At 48.7% G+C, this 19,289-nt stretch overlaps 1 protein-coding gene across 3 annotated transcripts in view; it reads right to left on the bottom strand.

The window, feature by feature from the left end:
* Positions 1 to 13,554: 13,554 nt before the first annotated feature.
* Positions 13,555 to 19,289, bottom strand: part of LOC102421562 — a 17,821-nt gene continuing 12,086 nt past the window's right edge. For 2 of the 3 annotated variants that reach the window (XM_023754501.1, XM_023754503.1), the window contains exons 13-14: positions 17,659 to 17,722; positions 13,555 to 13,691 (exon numbers count right to left, since the gene is read on the bottom strand). In XM_023754501.1, the coding sequence (XP_023610269.1) occupies positions 13,561 to 13,691; positions 17,659 to 17,722 (195 nt within the window). In that variant the 3' untranslated portion in view covers positions 13,555 to 13,560. Of the gene's footprint in view, positions 13,692 to 14,796; positions 14,877 to 17,658; positions 17,723 to 19,289 lie in introns of all 3 variants that reach the window. The other variant, XM_023754502.1, reaches the window with a different exon arrangement.

Genomic DNA, 19,289 nt, shown 5'->3' with positions numbered 1-19,289 from the left:
GCTGTCTTGATGGCAGCTGCCTGACAAAGTCCTGTCATCCGTACCTTGGTTATGTAAAGGGATATTAGAAGGAATTTCTGCCTCTCAGCCTCCCTGGTGTGAGGGCCTGGGACTGCTCCTTGCTCAGGCTCCACGCACATGTGCACTTTGCAAATCATCTGGGACTGGGGAGCTACCACCGAGCCTCTAAGGGGCTTTTTGCCCTTTATGTCCTGATAACGAGTCTCAGTAATTTGGAGAAGCAGGTAGGCTGTCACACTGTGTGCCCTGAGTGTGCTGAGGAGTTGGTTGGGTGCTTGGAGGTACCCAGTGTTGCAGCTCACAGCCCCATCTTCTGTCTGTCACCCAACGGGATTCCTATGGGGCTTGGCCGTCTCCCTGCATTGACCTGGGCAGCCCCAGGGAAGTCAGGTGTTTGTACTCACAGTTCTTGCATTCGCTGAAATCACTGAGGTCAATGTCACATGAGGTTGATTCTTTCATCTGTGAATTAACCACCAGTTAGCTTTGCAGAGGACATGCAGCAGTCCCACCCATCTCCACACCCCAGCTCCTCTTCTTGTTCCCTCTCCTCCTTCCCTTCTCCCTCTTCTGTTTCCTGGCCTTCTTTTTGGCAGAACTCATCCTCTCCCCCTATCCCCGCCAGCTTGAGGCATTGTCCTATCCCACTGCTGGGGTCAGAGGGAATGTTGCATCCCCCAGCCTCTGGACTCCTGAAGGCCGATGTGTCCTTCCCACGTCTCTCCAAGCATCAGGCCATATCTGAGGAAAGGGCTTCTTCCTGTCTTCCCTCCAATGACATAGACTTTTGTGGTGGTGCCCGCCCCTTTCCTATGACTTACTTTCTCTTTCATGGCAACTGTCAGCAGTTGAGGAATGACATCATCCAAGGGCAGAGGGACAGGGAGAGGCAAAGTATCTGTGACCCTGGGAAGATACATGTGGAGAGCTGTGTGATTTTGCATTTCTGGATTTTGTCCCACATTGGAGATAACCCATCCATTGATGATACAGCTGCAATGATGTCCTGCTGCTTACAATTTGCAACCACCTGAGCCCTTTCACCTTCGGTTATAGTCATGAAGGAAGAAGCGAGGGTACCTGGGAAAATCACCAAAGTCGGACATCTGACTCAGTGTTTTACATAGATAAAATTATCCTTCAGCCTGCTGGCATGGCTCAGTAATTGAGCGTCCATCTATGAACCAGGAGGTCACAGTTGATTCTTGGTCAGGGTACATGCCCCGGTTGTGGGCTTGATCCCCAGTGTGGGGCGTGTAGGAGGCAGCCAGTCAATGATTCTCTCTCATCCTTGATGTTTCTATCTCTCTCTCCCTCTCCCTTCCTCTCTGAAATCAATAAAAATATATTGAAAAAAACGAGAAATTATCCATCAGATACTGTGCAGTTTGGTGAGTAGGTTTTTCTGGGACTTTACTAATTAGTATTGGGTATAAAAGTTAATAATTGGAAAAAACCCATTATTTGATAAGGGACAGGTTAAATAATTTATAGTGCATCCCATAATGGAGTTCTAGGTAGATTTAACATAAGAAAACATTCTAGCACACAGGCCTGTTGATCCAGAAAATGAGAAAAATGGTCTCACGTACGTCTTCACCAACTGCAGGTACACTTTCGTAGCCTTGATGACCTTGTCCTGGACTTGGAAGCTGACACACTGGGTGTCATTTGTGGAAACACCAATTTTCAGAGTCACATCGCCATTTATTTGAAATCCCAGTATGCTGATTACAGGTCCTAACAGGCTGTGGAGAACAAGATAGAGGTGAAACCAGACCTGGCTGCAAGATGTTGCTCAGCCAAAGTGATAGGCATTTTGGGAGTCAGCCTCATGAATTTGTCCAGGTTATTGGAGAGAGGGAAAGTCTGGTGCTTTCTAATGAGCATGACCCAAGGTTGAACATCCCCTATACACAGGACTCAGAGGCTGGCATTCCATAATCATTGGAAAATCCCTCTCCTGACCAAACTTCAGGAAGTCTTTTTTTCCTGGAGGCACCAGGCTACCTTGTAACTGGATGCCCATTACAGGTTCACTTTTGTGCCCAGCACCCCAGCTGTCTATTGTGTGAGTGACAGTGTAAGAAAAACCCACCATTTACCACACCTGGTCTTATTAACATCACATGCTCTGAAGAAGACAAATGGCTCTTCCTACCACTGCTAATGGTGTTGGTCACAGACATGGGCTGTGGAGGCAGAATGCCTGGATTCAAGTGTTGTCACTGCCACATTTCAGCTGTGTGACACTGAGCAAGGTTTATAAGCAGTTTGTGGGTCTCAACAGGTTTCCCAATCTTGAGACAGGACTGCTTTCTTGATGAGGTTGTCAAGAGGCTTTGGAAGTTGAGTGCCTCAGTTAAGTGCCTGGATGGAGCTCGGTCAGTGAGAGAGATCAGTGCTGTGGGTTAGTCCAAGGAGTCCTCTTCTCCCAGGGGGGTTCCTGCCCTTCTCATGCCTTCCTGTGTGCCCCGGGCCTGTCCTGTGAACGTGTTCCTCTCTCACATGTCGATTCTCACCAAGGAAAGGGCCCACTTTTAGTTCCTCCCTCTGTGCCCAGCATGGCGTCTGGTACAGAGTAGTACATGATAGGTGGATGAATGAACATGTGCACGCATGCATGTTTGCATTGGTAGCTACTGGAGTGCAATGAAACATCTCTGTCTCCCCCAACTGCCTAGGACAGTGTTTGTGAGAGTGGGCTGCTGCTCTTTGGAGAGTGCAGATGGTTTGGAAGCTACACTTCCCAGGAATCCAGTGCGGTCAGTAGGAGGTGCACTCTGTGGTTTCTCTCTACATTGGCCATCTGTAGAAATGTGCATGTTTCACAAGGAATTTGGATTTCTGGCTTTGTTTACACTCTTTGAAGATGGAGTTCCATGGAATCATTATCCCTCCTCAGTCCTCTGGGCTGGAGGAGAGGGGCAGCTGTGCCCGGTGCCTAATTTGCCCCATCCTCAGACATCCTGCCTTTCTCTGTGTTGTCCCTGCCTGGCCCTTTGGATACTGGATATTAAGGGTGTTGTCCAGGGCAACTCAGTTGAATGATTTGGAGACAGGCTCACCCTTTTCCACCTATGAAGGCGGTAGTCACAGCTTGAACGAGGATCTCATCATCTGTCATGGTCAACATCATGTTCTCCACAGTCGCTTTTTGAACCTCTAATCTGCAAAATGACAGCATCCAAGGTCAGTCCTGACTCAGGGAATCAGCCTGAGCAGCAGGAGAAATTAACAACCTACCAACCCATCCATCCCCTGGATGGCCCAGTCCTGTTAGCCGCCCAGTTCCTTAAGCTCAAGAAATCTTGTTCATATTTCCCCCCAAAGGACACAGAGCTGGCATATTGCTTTGTGCAAACATGGCTGTCCCTTTCCATGGGTTTGTAGGAGGTTGAACTTCAGTATCCCCAAACATCACTTTTCTCATGGGCCGTACCTTAGGGGCAAGGAAGCACTTACCCTATCAAGAGATCTTTCACGTTAATATTTCCCAGCACGCCCGAGAGTGCATCATTGATGCCACTTGGCACCGCACTCTTTAGTACGCCCTCGGCGGATTCTTTGAGCTCGCCGACTTTGTTGAGCACACCACCCAGGGGCAGGGGCAGGGGGAGGTTTGAGAGAAGAGAAGAGTCCTGGTCAGCTTTTTGTGCAGGATCCCTCGCCACAGTGTTGGGTAGCAGGCTGCTCAGGGCTCCTTGGGCCAAGGGTAGCAGGTTGCTGACAGCATCAGTGGCTTTTGAGAGTGAAGGCAATGGTGACTTTGAGGACTTGCTGTTGCTCCCCTTGCCCAGGACACCAGTAAGGCCACCGTCACCAAGGATATTGAGGGCGGAAGAGAGGTCTAACAGAGACAGCACGTCCAGGTTGGACACTGTGTCTAACACTGTCCCAAGCACACCGGCCAGATCCACATCTGCACACATCAGCATCTTCTCAATCTGTGGTGGCAGGGTGGTGTTCATATCTGAAAATGGTGAGATATTTTCCTACCGTTAACTGCACAGCTAGTTCAGCCAAAGGAACCCTCCCACTGGTGAGCCAGCACTGAGGAATGGTGGGGCCCGTAGGTACTTTATATCATGTCTTCTAGACATACCAATCCCTGCTTCTGCTCACCCCGAGGATAGCGTGGTGACAGAGAAATATACCAGTTCCTTGTTAAAAGCTAATATTTAATAGCACCTTCCTGAGGGTAGCCTGGTGTGGTTATGTTACTCTGAAGTGACTTGGGCATGGAATGAAAGGACCTTGTTTTGCTTTTGAGCCCAGTAGCTTAGAATTTAATATAGGCCAGGCTCTGCCCCTGAAGGCTGAGTGTCCTGAGCCCCAGTCTCTGCAGCTGTCCATGGATGCATGATAGAACCTACAGTGTGGGTCATTGAGTGCAGGATGAAATGGGTGATTGCCATTTGAAATGCTGAGTAGGGTAGGAGGCATCTGAGGGAAGTGGTGGTGAAGCTGAGAGATCTGGAATTTTCTGTTCTCCATCTGGGCGAGTCTGTGCAAGTCCCTTCCCTTCTGGAAGCCTCCTTTCCCCTTGTGGGTCATGGGAGGTCCTGCCACCTTTGACAGGCTGCCTCTACTAGACCTCCTGCATCTGCTCTGCAGCATCCTCCTGCAGCATTATCATCAGAGTGGAGGAGGCGCTAACCATGGGTTTGCCTCCACACTGGACAGAAGCAAGTCAGGGAGAACTCAAATTCTAGAAGAAGGTGTGGAAGGGAAGGAGGGTCAAGAGCCAAGTAGCAGAGCTGTGAAGTCACAAGGTCCTATCCTATCACGCTGCCCTTGATGGCTGGAGAAAGGAACTCAGAAGAGCTGTCTCACCTGGCTGCCTAGCACGAAAGTGAATTGGATTGAGGGACAGGATTCTTGTTCCAGTAGAGTAGCAGGAGGGAGAAGTCTGTTAGTACCAGCCCCTGTGAAGCTTGTAGGCCATGGCTTTTGGGGCCTTGCTGCTGCTTCCCATGCCCAGGGCTCTGCAGTCTGGAGGGCCTTTGCCTGTGTGGGGTGATGTGGATGCACCTCCAGCCCAGGTATGTGTCCCACAGAATCTATTGCACATGTGAACCTCCAGACACACACAAGAGTGTTTTGGTCAGCATTGCTCAGAGTAGCACACAATTGGGCAAGAAAAAAGTTGATGTAAATCATGGAGGATTCATCAGGTAGAATATTGCAGTGAAATTGAATGGGCTAATATTTCTCATTATAACATGGATGAATCGCCTTAGAAACATAAGTATGAGACAATGCAAGCTGGCTACCTTTGGGGAAACTTTATAACATGTGGTGCAAATTTTTAATTTGATTGAGAAAGAGTAGCCATGTGTTGTAAAATATAAAAAATGGTGTGGGAAAAGTAATCAGGCCCTAGGCCTCTTCTGGAGGGAGAGAGGAGGAGGGAAAGATGTGCAGCCCAGTTAGAGTTATGGGGCCTTTAACCCTGTGCCTGCTTTTATTCTTAATGCAGATTTTGGTTACAAAGGTGTTTGCTATGTATATCTTCTTGGTTTTTGTATATTTGACAATGAAATTAACCATCACCATCACCACCATATACTGCTTGATGAGTGCACAGCTGTCCTTTGTACCGCTGTCTGAACTTTTCTGTACATTTGGAATATTTTGTAACAAGGTAGGATGGTCAGAAGAGTGGGGCATATGTTTCTAGTGGTGGGTGAGCTGTGGGGCTGGGCACTGTGGTCAGTAGGCAGTTGCCACATGTCTCTCTGTCACCCTGTCCTATCATGCTGGAAGGCCAGCCTAGGTTTCAGAAGGCTGGTAAGAGTAGCCATGAGGACTTTCCTTCTTGCATTTGTTTGATGATGAGTCCTATTCTCTTCTTGTTCTCAAAGGGCATCTCTTGCAATTCCTGACTCCTCTGCCTTCAGATCCTGGGAGACTACTGGGGGACAAAATTTCACATCTCCTAAAGGAAGCTGAGACTCAGGGAGGGCGTGATATAGGAGCTTGGTGAGCATAAATCTGGTCAAGGAGTTTGGACGTGGGCCCGCATTTCTTATGTCCTGGCTCCTGGTCAAGCAGGTTGATGCTTTAAGCACCTATGGGTGTCTGTGCTGAGCTCTGTGGCCCAGCATTGAGAAGCTCTGAGATTTCCTGGCAGTGTTCAGGTGATAAGAGTCATAATAAAAGGCAGGCAAATGGAGAGGTTGCTGGATCCAAGAGCTCCCTTCTCCAAGCTTGCTTTGACATGTTCTACCCAATGTGTGGACAAGCAGCCTCAGCATCATCTTGATCTTATTAGAAAACCAGTACCACTGTGGTACTGCTACATCAGAATGTCCGGGAGTGGGGCCCAGGCAGCTATTTTGTTAATAAATTCCTGAGGTGATTCTGATACCACCTCCTCTTTGAAAACCACTTGTTCAAAAGGTATAAGTAGCCTTGGACATGAGAAGCATGTGTGAGGTGTGTGAAAGTTAAAGGTGTATAGGTGAAACAGTTCTTACTTACAGTCATTGAGTTTGCTGCTAGACATGAAGTACTTGGCCACAGGGATACAGCCAGGACTTGAAGTCCCCGATAGATTTTTTACAGATGAAGAACCATTTGGAGTTGGTGGAGATCTGCCGACCCGTCCAGGTAGTAGAGGGGGTCTTTCCACAGGAAGTTTTCCCAGCAGTGTAGGTGGGGCCAGCAGGTCAAGCGTTTCTGCCTGGACAGCCAGTGTGATGGCCAAGGCCCAGAGGGTTAGCATCTTGGCGGCTGATATCTGCAAATGAAGACTTCGTCAGACACCACATTTTCAATGGACCATAGGGCTGCCAGTATGTTTGTATTGGATGTACACACAAGATCCTACCTCATTACGAGGGTGACATCCACATTGCAGATATTGTATGCATACTGTATTCATGGGGCAACGTTCTAGCACACGGCAGTCAATGTTTGGAGGAAAGGCCTCTTTGTCATTTCTGTACCCCTGTGCATAAAGATGTCTATGGGCTGGGGGCACCCTTTGAGTACAGGCCTCGCCCTTACTGTAGGCTTTCTGGGTAGCGTCACACATCCTCCTGCCAGTCCTCTTGACACAAACATCCTTGGAGTGGTCTGAGTTACCATTTGGGTATTGGAGAGTTTTGAATTCTCCAGCTACAAATGTTCTCTCTCCAGCAGTGGTCAAGGTCCCTGCTTCTGGTCAGGGAACGTATAGCAGTGTCCTTGTTGGTGTGAGCTTACCAAGTGCCATCCCTTTGTGAATAGAAAATGGATATCAGCTGCTTTAAACTCTCTGCACAACCCTGAGAGGGAAGGCTTGAGTCCTCTTTATTCAAATGGTGGAACTTGTATAAAGCAGGCAGTAAGGCTTGCCTGTGCCCATTGTCCAGCCCCGCCTCGTAATTATCATGGTCAGGATTAAACCACCCCATCAACCATTCCCAGGCTTGGCATTCTTCACCCTTTTGGTATTTGGGCTGCCCTGGCATTTTAACTCAGTTTGAAGAGGCCAGAGCCGTCCCCCTGTGAGTGAGACCATCTCAGGGTTATTCTATCTTCTGAGGCCCGTTCTTCTGTTTCAGGAGAGCACTGGTCTGGTTTGATGGTGGCATGAGCCAGTTCACACAGTTGTATTAGTTCTCAGCACAAATCGGGCTCCCAGTGTGGAATGAATGATCGAGTTAACCAGGCCATCCACCTTCTGTGGTCTCTTCTGTGTGCAGGGCAATGGGTGATCCTATTGACCACAGGTCACATGGCCTCTTCCTCTTGGCTGGGGTTGAGCAGCCATAACTGATGTGATTGTATAAATGTGTAAGTCTCAACTCTACCTCTGTTGGATGGAGTGTGTCTGTACATCTATCCTTATTGAGTACTGGTCAGTGTTTGTACTTGTTACCGTGCTAACATCTGCAACATCTTATACAGTCCTCCCAGCAAGTCCAGGCACCAGGTAGTATTATTACTGCTGTTTCCAGCTGAAGGCAGAGAGCTGGGTGCACTCCCAGACAGGAAAGCCCCACTTGACTCTGAGCTCAGCTGTTCTGGCGGTCAGATTCCTCCCTTACCATGATTCTCAAAGTCTGGCTGTCATTGAGAATCATGGGTAACATGGAGGCTTGTGTCTTAGGGCGTTTTCCTTCAGTGAAGCAAGTAGACTTTGGAGGTTCTCTCTGTTTGGATTTTTCTCTCCAGATAAGTTTAAAAAATCAGACTTGGGGACTTTTGTTCTTGTCATCAGTAGGTAGGCATTGCCCAGATCTAGCTGTCTGCCATTTACCAGTATCAGCAGCAGAATCGCTATTGCAGAAATGTTGGGAAGGACATAATCAGAAGCCAATGCCAATTCTTCACATTGAACAAATTAGGTGTTATAAAAAAATCATCACATTTTCATTATTTTTCTGATTTTACCCTCATCTGTGTGAAATTGGCCTTTACTGTCTCAGGTGACATGTAAGTGTCCTGTGAGAAAAAAATAATAAAATTCTGTGCCTGTGACTGAGTTGATGGCAATATTGTTAGACATCGTCTTTAGTGGGACCCTTGGAGAATCTCAGTAACAAATCCCCTTTTTCTAAAAGCAGTTGCATAACCGGCAATTTTGACACCTACTGTGCTAGGCAGAGTGCTGTGTGGCTTAGTAGGGAGGGGGCTAAGAGATTCTAAATGCAAACCCTAGTTATCATCCTCTGATGAACTGTCCTAGCTTGTTTCCACCTCCAAATTTCAACCCGTTCTTTTGTGAACTTGATTTAGTGAGTTCTTACCTTGCCCAGTGTCGATGGGTCGGTGTTGATGGGCGACCTTTTTCGGAAGCTGCCTCTCCTCCTGCTATTGCTGGGACTGTCAGATGGAAAGCTGCATCCCACATTTATAGACCAACGTCTCTAGGGGAAGTGATCAGACATGAAGGGACCCCATTCAAGTGTGCTGATAAGGGAGGTGTGATACAGGCTGATTTCCAAGATCAGCACCTGCTAATGGTTGTGACATTTGCCAGTATCTTTCCGAGAGATGTTCATGGTGTCTGGAAATTTTTCAGAGGGGTTAGCCCGACCAGGTACTCTCCCCTTCGTATTTTAAATCTTCAAAGGCCTGTTATCCCTGAGTCGTGTGGGTGCTGGTTGAATGGCAGAGTAGAACAGGTGCCAACTCATTGAGAGCCCTTTAGTAAAGGTGCCAGTGCTGTACCCTGTCCAAGGTTGGCACTCAGCATTGAGTGACCGATTGAAGGGTGGGGACCTGAGGGAGAGGGCATGGGGTCACTTTGGACAGGGTATCTCTCTGTGGACATTTTATATCAGGTGCGTGCGATAGGAAGTATCCAAACATACAAAGATTTAGGAATAAAGTGATGGATGCAGGAGGATTGGAAGGTACACAGTGTCTGAAGTGGGCGAGAGCCTGAATGCAGGCCTGGGGATTGTAAGCATGGCTGTCCCATAAATTGCTCAGCCCCGTTCCTTTCCCAGATTGCCTCTGGGATGAGAGTGAAATGTTTTCAGACGTTTGCTGTCCTTCCATTTCTATTTTAGAAATTTTAATCTCTATGTGAGGCTCCCTCTCACCTGTTCTTTATTTAATGGCTCCCAAAATTCTAGAGCGCATTCCCTGGGCCTCAGGCTTTCCCCTATTGAAGAGGTTGTTCTCAGTCATCTGTTCCTACCTCTAGGATCTTTGTGATTTTGTGCACCCTGTCACCATCTGGCTGTGCGGTGTATCACAGCTTTACAAAGCAAGAGTGTGGGAGAAGGAGATGATTTTGACAGAGCATGGCTAATGTCTGCTTCTGCTCACTTGACGTGGAGGCATTGGTTTTGGTTCCTGCCTTCAAGCAGGCTCAGCATGTGTGCTGCCTGGCCTTTGCCAACCCCACTGAGGTTCTCAAACTGTGGACGTCACATGTAGTTCTGGTTGCCAAAGGCCCCATTTTGGGATTTGCTGAAATGTCAGATGCATAGAATAAACAATAGTTGACCTTTTCCCAGAGACTAGAACCATGGGTTTTACACGTGATGATAAGGAAGACAAAACCCAACTGTCCTGGATCTTATTTTTCTTGGACATTTGAGAGAAAGTGAGTGATCCTTTAGTTGAAATTTGTGACACCCATTGGTGGGTGTGGCCCTTGATTTTGCTAATGGTTGCTAATGGTTTCTCTGGACCCAAGGAATGAACCCTACTCCAGGCGTTGGGAGGGGCACATCCGGGATGTAGCCTTTGAAGGCCCCTTGGGGCTTCCTGGTTCCTTGTCTTTCTCTCTCCCTCAACCCTAGGAGGTGGGGCAGCCATTGACTTCTGCTAATCCAGGACCCACATGAGCGGTTTCTCAGAAGGTGGCTTAGCAGGCTGAGCACTGGGGCTCCCTTGTTGTCAAGCCCTAAGTGCTAAGTGATTTGACCTGCTGACTCTTGAAAGGGAGGGTCCTTTCAAGGCTGGCCAAGGCTTAGCTGGATCACAGTTGCTGGTGATAATGCAGATACCAATTCTTAATTGCCTCTGGGTGAAGGTGTCACCGTAGCCCAGCTGAGCCGGGGTGTCCTGGTGACAGAGGCATCAGAATTTTGACCTTTCCTTGTTTGTGTTTGTGTGTGTATGTGTGTGTGTGTGTGTGTGTGTGTGTGTGAAATACACACGTGTGTATGCATTTGTACTTTATCTGTGTACATGCTTGTCTGTGACTCTCTAGGTCCCTCAGCAGTCTTTTCAGACTCCTGCCTTGGTTTCCTTCTCTGGTGTAATCAATCTCAGATCTTTGTTGGTATTGGGAGTTCACAGGGCCTCTCACAGCAAATAAATCTGTGTTCCTGAATTCTCTGGAGTTGGTGTAAAAGTTGGGTTAATTTTTATTTCTAAGGGTACATATCTCTCATGCGATTTTTTAAAAATTTAAATTCTTTATTGTTTAAAGTATTACATAAGTCTCCTTCCCCCCCCTCCCACCCATTGACCTCTTCCCGGCCATCCCCCAGCACATGCCCTCCCCTCCTCCCCCCATCTGTATCCATTGGTTATGCTCATATGCATGCATACAAGTCCTTTGGCTGATCTCTAACCCCCTTACCCCCTGCCTTCCCTCATAGGTTGGACGGTCCGTTTGATGCTTCTATGACTCTGGTTCTATTTTTGTTCATCAGTTTATGCTGTTCATTATATTCCACAAATGAGTGAGATCATGTGATATTTATCTTTCTCTCATGAGGTTTTTAATGAGCCTTGTGTTTTATTAAAGGTGATAAATCAGTGTTGTGGGGAAGGCAGAGTTCCTGTGCGCAGGGTTTGGGGCCAGACAGATGTGTGTGTAAATCTTGGTTCAGTGTGTGGTGCCTTGGGACATTATCTAATAATTTTCTCTGGATTAGTTTCCTCATCCATAAAGTATAGATAACATTGTCCTTATTATAGGATTGTCATGATGATTAAAGCAATTAGCATATATTTGGCATATGTGAGTATTCCATAATTTACTGTCATCATCATTTATATTACTTACCATTGGGTCAGGTATTTTCAATTGTTTTGCACCTTTCTCTCAGATTTAATACCATTTCCCTATCAATATGGTGTACCTAGATTTTGGCAACTATTACACCTTGTTTACAACAAGAAAATATGATGTTTTGTGTATGCTTCTTTACCTTCAAAACATATCCTTCCCAATGCTTTTACCAAAAAGAAGGCAGATATAGAGACATTTTAACCTTGCTCTGAAGTTTATATTTTCAGTGGGGGATAGAGTGTGATACATTCTACTACACCTATGCATGTATATATACCTCGTTATAGATGTTTAAGAGGTTTGAAAAGGCCAAGAATTTAAGACATATTTGCAGATGTCTGTGTGTAGGCTTTGTTCCTTTTTTACCCAATTTCCCCACTGATGTCCACATTCAGTGTTAGGTCTGTGGATTCTGCTTTGGAAGTCAAAGTGGAGTATGTGTGGGCCAAGAGGTGCTTTTCATTCATTCCCAGAAGGGGAAGTGGCTGATGGGCACTTCCTTTTTGCTGCTTCTCTTTGAGCACCTCCTGCTGGTTTGCCATTCACTGGCTACACATTGCTGCTAGTTGGCTGCCCGGCCTGGCAATGGGGCCACTGCACACCCTGTCAGGCACCACCCAATGCAACCCGGAGACTCAAAGTCAGACTGCAGAGTGAGATGCACTTGTTAGAGTCATGCGGGGAGTGAGGGCCCCCCTGGCCGGAGCAGAGGCTCTCTCCTGCCTGGACAGTGAGCCAGGGCCTGCCCAGCTTTCCTCACGGTCCTGAGGAAATGGCATTCGATCATTTCTACCATGGGCCAGGCACTGTGCTCACACACAGGTGGGGAAATTCTGGGCTTGGGGTGGCATTCAGCTCTTCTCTGGGAAAGTGTCTCCCAGCCTTAGTTTCATCTTAGGTGTGTTTCATATACACACCAAGGGCTGGGAGACTTTGTGAGACCAACGTGCAGGGCTGTCCTACCCTCTAGCTCAGAGACCCCTTGGGGGCTGCTGGTTGGGGATATTTTTTCTTCAATGCTGGGCCTGTGGTTCATATTTAAAAAACAGGTCCTGAGGCAAGTAGTGAACCTACAGCATGGTTTACTCTGGACGCCAACCTCCTACTACAGGACAGGGACTCTGCACCAATCCTTGGGTGTCCCTCCATGGTTTGGGCTCCATGGTGGAAAATTGGCGCTTAGGAGGGCTTCGCCTGTAACTCCTCCATCTTCCTGAGGCCAGCTGGGGTTACCGAGGGAGCCAGACACTAGTTCATTCCCAGGGCAGAGTCCACCCTAAGCCCCCATTCTGTCTGTGGTGGGCATTGTATGACAATCCTAAGTTTCTCCTCACCCACCTTTTTCTGGGGCCAGGCCTACCTTATTATCGGCTTTGGCTGGTGCCTATCTCTCCAAGCTTTGCCATCTCTCCACACTTGGCAACCATGGGGCTGCTTTCATCTGACTGCAAAGCCCACTGGTTCCCTGCCCTTCTCTGCTCACAGCCCTGCCCTGCCGAGGCTACATGGGACTGAGATGTTGGTGGGAGGGGGAGCTTCAGGCACTGCTGTTGGGCACAGGAGAACTCCACTGCTGCCTGCCACACTCTGCAGGGCCAGGGAAGCTCTGAGGTGCAGCTGTGAGGTGCGGCGTCTCACAGTCACCCACCTGGACCCAGCTTCCCTCTTGGGTGGTCTGGCTGCTTTCCTTTGCCCCTTTCCTCCATACTCAAGGCCTCCCACATATCTTTGAGCTTATTTTCTCAGGGACCCCAAAACTTCTCCTCCCTGCTTCTTTTATCTTGACTAGGGGACCTCTCCTGTGCATGTAGATTTTCCGTGTGTCTTTCTATACCCCACCCTCTCAGGGCCTGGACTTGGGAAACTCAGGCTCCTGGTCCATTTTCTGAGGAACCCTCCCTTCTCCGAGAAACCGAGCACTGAATTCATAATATTCTCTGAGGGGCCAGGGGAAGCAGGAACTATCAGGGAGAAAACCCTTTCTTTGAACATTTCAAGATGGCCTTGCCACCTTCCAGAACCTCTTGGCAAACTCAGAACCAGACTCTTTCTCAAGCAAGTCATCTTTATTGCAACCCAGACTTTCCACTGTGACTGTTGCCATTCTTGGAGTCTCCAGGGTCTGGAGCACTTGTGGCTGGATGGAGGGGTCCTCGGCAAGAACCTATTCCTCTGGAATGGTCAGCAGCATGTAATCCTGTGGGTAGAAGCAGGGCGACGTGGACATCCATCCTACAAACCAGCTCTCCCCGAGGCTGCGTCTGCCTCTCCTGGCGGGGTTGTGTGGGTCCTAAGAACACACCATTCCCCCGTGGCAAGAAGACAGAGCCAGGGACTGACTGGATAAGGGGATTAGTGGAGGGCAAGGAGGGTCTTGGAAATGTCAGCGAGGGAAGGAACAGACTGGCTCCTGATGCATTGGGGTTCATCCTGCCGGGTCACCCTGAGATGGATCTGTCACCAGGCTAGAGCCTTCCACATGCTCCCACCCACAGTGCCCAGACCTCTGCTGGGCCCGCCCATGCTGCTGGAATCCAAGTGCTCCTGCCTGCACCTTCTTTTCCACCAGAATGGGAGCTTCTGGGGGGTTCAGGGACTGGGTTTAATCCACCTCTTTGTCCCAGCATCACTCAGCACAGGGCCAGGCACAGAGCAGCCAGGGACACATATTGCCTGGCTGCATGAGTGGTAGTGAATGAATGAGTGACAGGGAAGCCAGGGAAGGATGCACAGCTTGAGCACTGCCCACTTCTAGGTGGTGCCACTCATGGGAGACTACAGGAGGAGCGGTGATACAACCTGCAGTGTGCACCTTGCACAACGTGCGAGGCGGCTTAGAAGTGAATCGATGAGTGAGCCAATGAGCCCAACCCACCGTCCATCCCTTTGCCTCTACAGGTCTGGCTCTGATGTGAGACAGCGGCTGTGGCTGTGCCATGACTTTGCCTCTCGGAGCCCTAATTCACTTGTTTGTAAAATGGGACAAGTCACAGCATCAACTTCATGGAACTAATTGTGACGACCACCTGTGTAAGGCATTGGTCTGGCCTAAGGTCTGGCTCCCTGAGGGATTCGTGTAGCCCCTCAGAGCCTCCGTTTCTCATCTGTAAAGGGGGCATCACCCCCAGGATGGCTGTGAGGAGACGGTGAGTTAAGGAAGGTGAAGGGCTTGCCACATGTGGTGCCTCCTATGCCCCGGCCTCAGCTTCTGCCTCAGCAGGACAGGGACCAAGGCGATGCTAAGGCCCTTCTAGCTCTGACCTCCCAGTGTGTCTCCAGAAGCTTCTTTACCCAGCATTTACCTCAGAGAGCTCCACTCGGGCCTTGTTGAAGGAGAGGCCCTTGATACGGGGCAGCGGGAGGTGCTGTTCACTGAGCAGCTCTGTGAATGGGATGGACAAGGAGCTCAGGGTCCTGTGTGTAGGCAGGGGCAGTGTGGGCCAGGCCAGCTGACCCCTGGCTGCTCCAATGCCCAGAGCAGGGAAGGGCCTGGATGTGCCCCTTCCCTTCCCCAGGGAGCATCATCTCCATCCCCTTCAGGCAGCCCCTCCACAAAGCCAGGTCTCTCTAATGCCCGCCCAGTTATTAAAGTCCTGTTTTAAAGGAACTTCTCTCAAACATATTCAGTAACTATGAAAGCCTTCTTACAAAGTTATTCTTCTTAGCACGATTTTAAGGAATGTTCAATATGTTGGAGTCTACTTATGACTGTATCAGTGAATTTTATTATTCTCGTTTAATTGTGAGAAATGGCTGAAAATGCTATACATGCCTGAAAAATGCTAAAACCTTGGTAGAAACAGGAAATGTCTCAGAAAAGGATTAGAAAAAAGTCAGTATAAATTGAAAACTTAACTTTAAAACAGTAGACATTTGATCATATTAATAAGAAAACATCCATTGAAGCCCTGGCTGGTGTTTCTAAGTGGTTAGAGTGTTGGACCCAATCAGGGCATGTGTAGAAGGCAACAATTGATGTATCTCTCTCACATTGATGTTTCTCTCTCCTCCCCACTCTCCGTCTCTCTCCCTCTCTCACTTTCCCTGCCTCCCTTCCACTCTCTCTTTAAAAATCAATGGAAAGAATATCCTCAGGTGAGGATTAACACACACACAATAAGTGAAAAAGAAAATATTCATTGAATATAAGAAAGAAGGTAAATATTCATGAATATACTGAATTATTAAATATATAAAAAATAGTTCTTCAAGCAAGTTTTTGGTGAATTGGTAAATGTGGTGAACTTGAATATGGTCAGTTTTCAGATTGAATTTGAATGAATTCATCATTTTTGGCACACTGAGTTTTGGCAAACCCTTTTCTCCTGTCCTCTGTACTGACCAGCCCTCATCCCACCTCATCCATCCATCAACACTCAGGACTCAGGGGAGGGCCTAATACCCTCTTGCTGGCCTAATGTGGTATTTGGTCCAGTTAGGTGGGGGTTGGGATAGAGGAACAGGGACAGTACCTCTGGTCTTCCATCTATCCTCTGATCTTTTTTAAAAATTAAAATATAGTTGCCACATAATATTATATTAGTTCCATGTGTATACATAATGATTTGACATTAAGAAGTGATCACCATAAGTCTAGTACCCATCTGTTACTATACAAAGTTATTATAGTATTATTGACTATATTCCCTATGCTGTACTTTACACTCCCATGAATTATTTATTTTATAACTGGAAGTTTGCCTCTCTTAATCCTCTTCACCATTTTCTCCCATTACAGTCTGCCCCCTTACCTGGCATCCATCAGTTTGTTCTCTGTATCTATGAGTCTGTCTCTGTATTGTTTATTTGCTTTTTGTAATATTCCACATGTAAGTGAAAACATACAGTATTTGTCTTTCTCTGTCTGACTTATTTCACTTAGCGTAATCCCCTGTAACTCCATTCATGTTGTCTCAAATGGCAAGATTTCATTCTTTTATTTTTATGGCCAAGTACTGTGTGTGTGTGTGTGTGTGTGTGTGTGTGTGTGTGTGTGTGTTGCATCTTCGTTATCCAGTTATCTGTTGAGGGACACCACCTTTCCTATTGGCCAAGATCTAAGATACACTTGTTGAATGAGCTCCCTGGGATAGGTACTAGCAAAGTGGGGGTGGGGGTGGGGCTTTCTCCTTCATCTTTTGGGTGGGGGTGGGGCTTTCTCCTTCATCTTTTGCCTCATCTCAGGTCAGGTTACATACTTTCTACCTGCACTCTCTCTGACTGCCTTGTTGGGCCTTGCGTCACTATCCTTCCCCACCTCCTTCTTGAACAAAAAATTGCTCACTTCATGCCCAGAACCTTCCCTGGCTTCATGGGCCTTAGAATAGATGCCAAATTCTACAGCCTGGCTAGCATTTGAGCCGCTGCCTGCTCCTCTAGCCTCACTCTGCAGTCCCAACATGAGTCCTTGAGTTGGAACTCAGAGAAAAGCCCCTGTTAGGGAAGCAAGAAGCCAGGGTTCTGGGCTCAGCTCTGCCAGAGACTTGCTGGGTGACCTTGGTTAAGTCAATATACTTCTCTGGGCCTATCTGGAAGACAAGGAGGCTGCGCCAGATAATTTCTCAGAGATGAGTGATCACCTCTGTGTTTGGGGACACATGCGTTGACCAAATAATCATGTGGGTGGATGGACAATGGTTCCACAGACTGCATCAGGGGAGGCGAGAAAATCATGAGTTCTATGGGGCAGAGGCACCTGACTAGGCTCTTAAGTTAGTTCCCACTTAAGGGGGCATGTTTGCCTGGGCCCCACCTGGGTTGCTTCCTTTGGGTATGTTACCTACCTGGGTCCTACAGGCGTTGGCACTGTGAGCTGTGGGCTCCACCACCTCTGCTGGGCCTTCCTGTTTTCACTTTCCATGCTAACCCCTACCTCCCCCAGGAAGCCCTTCCTGGCTAGTCGCCCCATGTCTGAGTTCCTATCACTGTACTGCCTGGGCGAAGAACAGGAGGGCACACATGGCCCCTGCCCCACCCTCCTCATCCACCACACCCCAGAGTTCAGGGTTTCTGTGCTGCCTCCTTTTGCCTTGTGTGTGGGCGATTCTTAACCAACCCCAGGGAACAAGACAGAAGTCAGCTGTACGTGCAGAGCTTTGGACACTGTTGCTGTTTCTCCAAGCTGTATGGTATGTGGGCACGAGGGGAAACCCAGTGGGGCTTACCGTTGTGATGGGGCAAAAACATCCTCCTCAGAAGCTCCGAGACGACGGCCTTCAGACGTTCTTCCTGCAACAGGTGAAAGAGGGCTGGAAGGTCACTTCGGCTGGGTCAGCAGGTTGTGACCTCTGGAGCGGGGGACCCCAGGGGATAGGTACCCACAGGAGATCAGGAGTAGTCCTGGGGACCCCGCTTCTTAAGGCCATTGGAGCCAGGTGAACAGATTAGTGAAAGGACCGGGGAAAGTTGAGGGGCCAGTAAAAGTAGCCTTCACCGCCTGTCTCAGTGATGGTCTTACTGCTTCAGGGCAGCCCAGGGAGAAGGAGACCCCCAGGCCAGAGCTTCACAGGGACCCACTCTGAGTCCAGTCCTGACAGCTGCCTGATGACGGGACAGGAACTGTCTCATTGAGAGAGACAGCAGACCTCCTGTCACCAGGGATGTCAGGGGTCTTGGTCAGGGCTGCCCCACCCCATTTGGACAGATTAGAAATAGACCCCCCTTATTCCTTCCCTCCCTTTCCTTCCTTCCTTCCTTCCTTCCTTCCTTCCTTCCTTCCTTCCTTCCTTCCTTCCTTTCTCTCTCTCTCTCTCTCTCTCTCTCTCTCTCTCTCTCTCTCTCTCTTTCTCTCCCTCCCTTCCACTTCCATCTCCCATTGCTCCCCTGCAGCCGGAATGGAATACCTTGCACATGCCTTCTTCTGTGCTTTGCTCTTACTGTTCCTGTCACCTGGAAGGCCTTGCCTGTGGATCTAAGTTGCATACATTCATTAAGACTCCCTTTCTTGCCCCGCCAGTGTGGCATAGTGGTTGAGTGTCGATCCATGAACCAAGAGGTTGCCTGTTCAGTTCAGATCAGGGCACATGACCCGGTTGCAGGCCTGATCCCCAGAAGGGCACGTGTAGGAGGCAGGCTATCAATGTTTCTCTCTCAGTGATATTTCTACTATCTCTCTATCCATCTCCCTCTCTCTCTAAAAAAATCAATAAAAACATTTAAAAAAGACCCCCTTTCTTCAAGACACACTTTCCCCATCTGTTGGGAGACTATCATGGACATATTCATATCTGTATTGTCTGTGGGATGGGTGGCTTGTCCAGTGCACATCCTGTCCCGCCGTACACGCAGCCCTGGTCTGGATGGCTGCCCTCTGAGGCTGTCTGGGAAGGGATTCCCTGACCGGGGCCTCTCAACCCTGGTCTCCCCAAGTAAGGCTGGAGCAAGACCTGGTAGAACAGGCATGATCATTCTGAAGTGCTTTCTGTACATGTTCTCGTTCAGTCCTTTTGTTGTTTTTCCATCTTGCAGCTTTTCCTGAGAAGGGCTAGAGCATGAGGCTCACAGGCCTGCGGAAGTGGAGGGTGATGGGATGCCCCTAGGGTGGGAGGAGGGGATGGGTCTCCCTCGACGGGCAGGGTAGTGCAGAGCTCTTCCAGTGCAGGAGCAGGGACAACCCCTGGGGGAAGAGACCACGTGCTCCGCCCTGTGGACTCATTCACAGGAATGGCCAGACCAGGCACAGGACTGCAGAAACCCCACACGGCCGCACGTGGGTGCCATGGTTTAGGACGCGGGGCTCAGGGGTGAGGAAACCCAGAGAGGGGGCCCACCACCCTGCTGGAGGCACAAACTGAGT

Source organism: Myotis lucifugus, unplaced genomic scaffold, assembly GCF_000147115.1.
Source record: "Myotis lucifugus unplaced genomic scaffold, Myoluc2.0 scaffold_60, whole genome shotgun sequence".
Classification (NCBI taxonomy): Eukaryota; Metazoa; Chordata; class Mammalia; order Chiroptera; family Vespertilionidae; genus Myotis; species Myotis lucifugus.
The sequence above is the reverse complement of the archived record's forward strand: the minus strand, read 5'-3'. Positions and strand labels throughout refer to the sequence as shown.